This window comes from Pteropus vampyrus, unplaced genomic scaffold (genome assembly GCF_000151845.1).
Source record: "Pteropus vampyrus isolate Shadow unplaced genomic scaffold, Pvam_2.0 Scaffold162, whole genome shotgun sequence".
NCBI lineage: Eukaryota > Metazoa > Chordata > Mammalia > Chiroptera > Pteropodidae > Pteropus > Pteropus vampyrus.
The window spans coordinates 1170930-1178576 of NW_011888943.1; the positions used below are offsets into that span (position 1 = coordinate 1170930).

The window sequence follows — 7647 nt, forward strand, 5'->3', positions numbered from 1 at the left end:
CCAGGCAGGGCTGACTCCTGGGCGGAGGGTGGGGTCGGGGGTTCTGCATGAGCTCCTTAAAGGACAAAGGTAGCGGAGCCGGCGAGAACGCGCGAGCGGAGACTTCTACTTCAGACCGCGGAATCGCTGGAGGTGTGTGCGCCGCCGCCGCCGCCGTTCCTGCGGCGCTGTGGGTTTAGCCACCGGCACCTTCGCGAGCTCCGGGGTCCCGGGGAAGGCGGCGGCTTCGGGGAGCAGAAGCGCCAGCCCGCCGCGGCTGCCCACGCGCCTCGCTCACCATGGGCTCGGGGCGCCGGGCGCTGTCCATGGTGCCGGCCGTGCTGCTGGCCCTCACCCTGCCGGCGCTGCCCGTCTGGGCGCAGAACGACACGGAGCCCATCGTGCTGGAGGGCAAGTGCCTGGTGGTCTGCGACTCGAACCCGGCCACGGACTCCAAGGGCTCCTCTTCCTCCCCTCTGGGGATCTCGGTCCGGGCGGCCAACTCCAAGGTCGCCTTCTCGGCGGTGCGGAGCACCAACCACGAGCCCTCCGAGATGAGCAACAAGACGCGCATCATTTACTTCGATCAGGTCAGACCCCGAGGGATGCGGGGCACTGGGGCGGGTGAGGGAGGGGCGATTGCCTGGCATCTCAGACCGGGGCTGCCTGCTCAGGCTGAGCTCGTCTGGTTGGGATGTGGGGGATCATTTCGCCGTTCGCCTTCCCAACGATGTCTGGGTCGGAAACTTCCATTGTCTCTCCCGCCTCCACCCCTGCCCCCCATCCCTGCCTGACCTCCGGACGAGGCTGCTGGGTCTGTGGGAGAAAAGCCGGGAGCGCAGAGCCGGGCAGCGAGAGCTCAGGACAAATTTAACAGCAACAGGTCCGTGGCAGCTGGCGGGAATCTGCTGCCTGGACTTCGTAGTCTCTTGGCCAGAGCTTGGTCCCCGGCTCAGACTCCTCAATCAGGCGCCACGGAGGTTGTCCCCATAGCACCCTGGTGGCCGTCGCACGATCAATGGTTTGTTTCTCCCAGGTGGAGAAGCCTCTTCCCAAACAGAGCTCCGAGTGTCCACACTCTGCAGAGATCCTGCAGGTGGTCGGAGAGGGTGGGCAGCGGTGGCCAGGGTCGGCTCTCCCTCACATTTCTGCGGCCGGGATCCCCCACACAGGTTGCAGGCGCCACTGCAGGGGAAAGCTCTTCTCTGGTGCTTGGAGAAAAGTTACGGAGAAGGAGGAGCAGAGGGACCTGTCGACTGTGCCTGGCTCCCACGGGAAGCCTTGCGGAGCGGGTTCTCCCGTCTGGCCCCGGCTCCAGTCCTTTCAGACGATTACAAATCACTGGGGAAAGACAGACTTTGGAATTGAGGGCAGGGGATGGCCGAGGAACTGATGAAATCTGTGGCTTCCTTTTAGCGCCCTGGATGGAGCTCAGAGGTTTGGCTGGTGAGAAACCTCAGGATATCAGCATAGGTTTAGCAAGAAGTCTTAAAACTGAAAACTGACTCGGGGGTCAGTTAATTTCAACCCCAAGAGCATCCAGAGTCTTTTTGATTCCAAAGTCACATGTATAGTTCACAATAGTAGGCAAAGCCACATGCGTAGGAGCATAGGTTAAGTGGTACTGCAGGGTGTGCCAGGGAATGGACGAGGTGACATTTGTATCCCTTATTTAATTGTTCTGAATTACTTGCGCTCTCCAGCTGGTCAAAAACAGAGAGTGGCTCTCTGGGGCTTACCATCAGATAAGTGCCTCTTATCTGACTCTCAAGGTAAAGCTGGTATTTGTAATTTTTAAGGAATTAAGCAACCCCTTTGGGATTCTGGTGCAGTATTTCCTATTCCCGATGGAAATAAAGTCTAGCACCACCCCTGGTCTGTATTTTGGTGCATTAATGCAATGCTGGATTACTGTGGACGTTGCACTATCGTCTGTCTGTACAGTGCATCCTTTTCAATGACCTTTCCGTCAAATAGAAGCACAGAAGAGTTTGTTCTTCTGTTTGGGAGCCACGCATCTCAGAGACAACAAGACACACTTTCTTGTAAATCTCGATGCGCCTGGATGCTCTAATTTCCATGTAGAGCCAGTCCAGCTGTGTGTGCAGTCAACACTAATTAGACATTGCTGTTGTTGTTCATGAGTTATGCTACTTGTATCTGACTCAGGAAGTCCCCACTCAGTGTTTCAAATTATTTTAAATGTGCTTGGAAAAAAAATCTCTGTAAAGCTTCCGCTGGAGATTATTGCATAGCTGGTGATTTGTCGTTGAAAGATCATTGATCATCAGGTCAGAGAAAGAAAGCCGATGCTTTGGAAGAAGGTGAAATCTCAAGATAAAATTATACACATAAGCGTGTTTGAAGTCAGTGCTTGAGCCTGGAGTAGCTATCTGATTGTCACCATGTTCTAGTTCATTGCTCAGAGGTGGTCATATGTCTTTAGGGAATTATGCATAATGTTGGTATGAATGTAGTGTTTAAAAGAGACAGTAGCAGATCGCCATTGATATAAGGGAAACGTACCTTTATAGAGACACTTTTTTTTTTGAATGCTACTTGTAGTTTGATCTCTTGGAGAGAAACGGAAGAAACTGTAGATATTTTACAACTCCCCCTCCCCCAACACACACACAAATACATGCACACATTCTCTTTCTCATAGGAAGGGACTTACCTATGTGGCATTTACAAATTTAGTTTAAGAGATCACTTATTGAAATTCAGAGTTAATTTCATAATCAGTAGAATCAGATTAAACATCTTGGAATACCAAATGCACTGTTGCTTTTTTTGGGGAAAAGTACTTATTTTACACTTTTGACCCTTGAACTCTGAATAAAGAGCAGGTGATTGATAATGGATAATGGATACCAGTGAGAGGCAGGGGAGAAGGCTGTTCCACAGTCTGTCCTGATCCATGCTTTACTCCTTGGCAGCTTGCAAAGGCTGAGTCATTGCCAAAATATAATTAAGTCCTAGATGACATAGGGATGAAAAAAATGGCCATGAATCTGGGGAGAGGTTTGGTGGAGGCTCAGCGGAAGGCTGGGCATTCAGGTCACTCTGTGCACCAACTGCTCGGTGTCATGGACCATGTCACACAGTGGAGGGAGTGCCCAGGCCTCTGTGTGATGTGTCTAGGAATGGCTGCAGAGAGCTCATGGATGCCGATTGGCTGTCTGGGAACGCCACCTCTGGCCCGTGCAGGGTAGGAATGTAAATACATGGCAGGTGCCTCTTATCCGACTCTCGAGGTAAAGCTGGTGATTTGTAAGCCCTCACACGTTACTTAGATGTTTCTAGTGCCATCGGGCCTTGCTGGAAATTAAAGCACGAATACAAAGCGGTTACTTTATTTTTCCCTCTACCATTTAGAAGACAGAAGAACCTTCTAATGTACAAATCCATTTTCCACGTCACTAAAGAGGAAAGGAAGAGAACTCAATGTTTCATTCTCTGTGGTTCCTTAAGCTAGTTGTCCATCAAGGAAAAGGGAGGATGGAAGGAAACTTATTATACTATATTCTACAGAAGAGGATATTATAATAACTTACTGTTATTTATTATTTTTATTTCTAGATCCTAGTAAACGTGGGTAATTTTTTCACTCTGGAGTCTGTCTTTGTAGCACCAAGAAAAGGAATTTACAGCTTCAGTTTCCATGTAATTAAAGTCTACCAGAGCCAAACAATCCAGGTACGTGGTCTGACTTGATTTCTCTCTATCCCCAACCACAGTGTGTATTGGCCGTAGGTTACGCATTTATGTATTTATCCAAATATGTGTTTTCACTGTAAAAATGACCAACCCTACACAGTCATTTATTTCTAAAACAATATCTAATCTTCTTCTTTATAACATCTATTAAGGTGCGTGACAAGAAGCATATAGAAAAAAATAAACAATCGAACGTATTACCTTAATAACAACCAAATGTTTAAAAAAGATGGCTTAGTAAAAACTCAGTGACACAGATCTCTTTATAAGATCTTGACTTCATTTTGTGCATGTGCAAAAATTATCCGAATTTGTTAAGGAAAAAAATCGTAAGACTGGCAGAGTTTGACAAGTGCCTACAAAATAAATAAAACAAATTTGCCATCATTGTTAAAAATCAGGAGAAACAGTTAACCATTAGGAACAAATTTATGGAGGAACAATTATTCAATATACCTTTTTAACAAGAGCGTGCTGCGCTTTTGCTTTAAGTAGTGTGCTGTCAGTTACTCTGATGCCAGTGAATCCTTGTCAGTTGCAGTTCCTCGGTTAGCAATGTATTTTGTGTTTTGCTTTCTAAGATAATTGGCTCGACTTTACACTCACAGACATCAGCAGGGCTAGTTTCTATAATGCTTAAATATGCTAATGCCCAATAATGCCAACACATGTCTATCGAATTCTAGGATAACTTTTTACCTCATGCTTGATGTTTATATTGTATGCTACGTCCCTATGAATGACAGGTGCACTCATGTACCACCTTTACGTATCTTAGTGAATGGATAAACTGATCAGCCTCAGAGTTAATTTACTCAGTATCATTTTTAATGTAAAAAGGAGGAGTATCTAGTAAACAAATTTACTACCATGGGAAAGCCTTCCCCATGCCCCATTACTTAGAAGTTTACATAATGTTGAATATAGTCCAATCGAAATTGTAGTATGGAGGAAAGTGAATGAATTTTGAGTTTCTCATCTGTTAATAATTTTGAACTTATTAATTATTAGTTCTTTGCTAATTATCCATCATTCAAATCTTCAGTGGTAGTGGCAATTATTATTTTTAATGCACATTTTTCATCAGGGAAAACAGAAAAAGAAATCACAGCACACAGAGTCCAGAATTTCAAACGATTTTCAGCACTGTGCCTGTCACAGCTGCATAGCAACCTGCAAGGAAGTGGATAGAGTCTCGCCGTATCTGGGTTTGTCAGAGCAAAGGGCATTCGGGTCTCTTTTTACTAATATACTGGGGAGCCACGGGCTTGCTTTATTATCAAAAGATTGCTGTTGAATATGAGAGGTGAATAACATAGTAAGCTTAATTTTTTCACTGAAGGGAGGCCAATTTCCACACAGCTAGGTTGCTCTCCATAGATGGTATTCTATTTTTGCAGGCATTTAAAAAAAAAATTCTATGGGATATATTTAAATTTTATTTTTAAAAATCAGCTTAGTAGACCTACTATGTCTAGCCACTGCAATTGGCTATTATGAAAGGAAGGAGATACAGTGACTAAACATCAGACATTTTTTATTTATTATCAGACATTATTTATTATCTCCAGTAGACATTTGGACTTTAAAGAGAGTTTTTCAGTGATTTTTTTTTTTTTTTCCCTTGCAGGTTAACCTGATGTTAAATGGAAAACCAGTAATATCTGCCTTCGCTGGGGACAAAGATGTTACTCGTGAGGCTGCCACTAATGGGGTCTTACTGTACTTAGATAAAGAAGACAAGGTTTACCTAAAACTGGAGAAAGGTAACTTGGTCGGAGGCTGGCAATATTCCACGTTCTCTGGCTTCCTGGTGTTCCCCCTATAGAATTGGCTTTCTCCACGCTGTGTATCCAGGTGAGGGGTGGCCCACCTCTGAGTTACCGGAAGATCATTTTCTCATCGTCGGACTGATGTCTTTTATTGGTTTCTCATGGATGAACATGGATTCTCTTTAAGGATTCTAGGCCCGTCCGAACCCATACAGTTTTACAGATGATCTGTGTGTGTGTGCTTTCGGGACTCACAGCAGACAATACCTATCTAAGCGTCAATGTAACAGTTAAAGCTGTCTGCGGTTTTATTCTGAATTTGATTTCCTGGAATTACTGAATTTGTTGCAGGTGTGGAACTTAATTTATTTATTTTTAAAAGACAGGCGACCAGGTCTAAGAATGAGAAAACTCTATGTAGAGCGCCAACTTCAATCAATGGTTAGTGTGAATCTGCCAAAGAACTGTATATTGTGTTGGTATATTGATCACACGTGTTCTTATTCCTTTGGAATTAGTTTGTTCTGTTCTCTTAAGGTACTTGGGATTGTTTTTCAGTGGCTTTGTGTCTTCTCTACCAATAGGGTAACACCGAATGGCTTGCCGACAAATTTACCCTGTGACATCACCAACATGACTTCCCTTAAAAAAAAAAAAAAGAATGCTTCATAGTTGTATTTTAATTATATATGTGAAAGAGTCATATTTTCCAAATTATATTTTCTAATAGGAAGAATAGATCATAAGTCTGACAAGGAAAAAGTTGCTTTCTTGGGTTCTAAGTACACGATCCCCAAACCTCTGCAAAACAGCTCTCCTCTGCGGGAAATCTTATACTTTTTGCTCAACTTTAATTAACATGATTGATAATAACCACTTTATTAAAACCTAAGGGATTTTTTTTTCCCTTAGACATGACCACTTTATTAACTGGAGATGGGATGCCCTTGTTTTTAATTATACCTATTTTTCAAACCTTCTGTTGTGTTTGAAGTATCATCTGGTTTTTGCCTTAACTCCTGAAATTGTATATATTTATCTGTTCAGCTAATATTAAATCCGAATATCCCATATCTAAACTTAGTGCGGTATCTTATTTTGTCTTTTGAATTCATAAAATTATTTCTGTCTGTTCTAGAATAAAGATTAATCTATGTTAGCAGAACTGTTTTGTCCCTTCCATTCTGGAAATGTGTACTCTACAGGATTTATTTCTTTTCTCTCATCGACCTTTCTTCTCTTTCTCCCTCGTTCCCTCCCTCCCCCTCATTTCCTTTTCCTGGAGTTTAAGAAAAGCTTTCTGAATTTTTAGGGACTATCTTCTGAGTTGGCATAGACGATCTTTACTGTGTTTAATCAAATCCGGCAGTCGTGATCTTGCCAAAAGAGAATCAATGAACTTAGTAAACTCTTCTTTCGGAAGGACTTTTCGATAGGGAGTTAGGTTGAAAAAGGTCCCCTGAAATGTCATCGGGGTGCTTTGTAAATGAATGAGTGGCGATGAGTATAAAGACCAATATTCTCAAACTGAAGACTTTGGGCAAATATTTTCCTCTTTTTTCAGCACTAAGAGGCAAACAGCAGGCTTCTTCTTGGGAGGAATTGTTATTACAGGTGTTTTGTCTGGACCCTTGACTCAACGTCCTGGTCTGCTGTCAAATGAAACAATTTTGGGGGTCCCCTTTTGGAGCCGGTAGCATCGAGGAAGGTGTTTCAGGCTCCTGTGGGAGAAAGCATGCAGGCAGATCTGCCAGTATAATTGTGATTCATCACCAAGTCAAAATATTCATTCATCATAGGCAGACTTCACCTCCTTCCCTCCCACCCCAAACAATCTGGAGATGTTGGCAATGGACTCTCTGTGTTTTGCTTGGCAAGTTATCTCTCAGCTAGCTTTCCGTTAGAAAGCTTTCCTCCTTCGTGATTGTGTAATGTGAAAAAGACAGTATTGCATGGGAGGCCTTCATCTAAATATGGGCAGCATCCTCTGGAAGTGTACTTGATCTAATGTGGGCCACCCCACAGGTCTCTGCGTTCAGAGATCATGCCTACACGTTGCAACAGAGTGAATCAAACTTGAATAAATGAGTCATCGTTTTTGGCAAAATGGCTCAAGAGTGTTGGAATTACCAATAGATACCTATGATGGGACAGAGAAAGTTTGGTGCTCAACAAA

General features: G+C 43.8%; 1 protein-coding gene across 1 annotated transcript; it reads left to right on the forward strand.

Moving 5' to 3' along the window:
• On the forward strand, positions 1-6630 carry CBLN4 (cerebellin 4 precursor). The gene is made up of 3 exons (XM_011370175.1): positions 1-569; positions 3562-3678; positions 5330-6630. The coding sequence occupies exons 1-3, from the start codon at positions 279-281 to the stop codon at positions 5525-5527; spliced, it is 606 nt and encodes a 201-aa protein (XP_011368477.1). The 5' UTR covers positions 1-278; the 3' UTR covers positions 5528-6630.
• Positions 6631-7647: the final 1017 nt, after the last annotated feature.

Excerpts from the sequence above, each read along its gene's own strand:
- CBLN4 (XM_011370175.1), top strand. The coding sequence starts at position 279 with ATGGGCTCGGGGCGCCGGGCGCTGTCCATGGTGCCGGCCGTGCTGCTG. Across the intron at positions 570-3,561 it reads GCATCATTTACTTCGATCAG|ATCCTAGTAAACGTGGGTAA; the intron begins GTCAGACCCCGA and ends TTTTATTTCTAG. Across the intron at positions 3,679-5,329 it reads ACCAGAGCCAAACAATCCAG|GTTAACCTGATGTTAAATGG; the intron begins GTACGTGGTCTG and ends TTTCCCTTGCAG.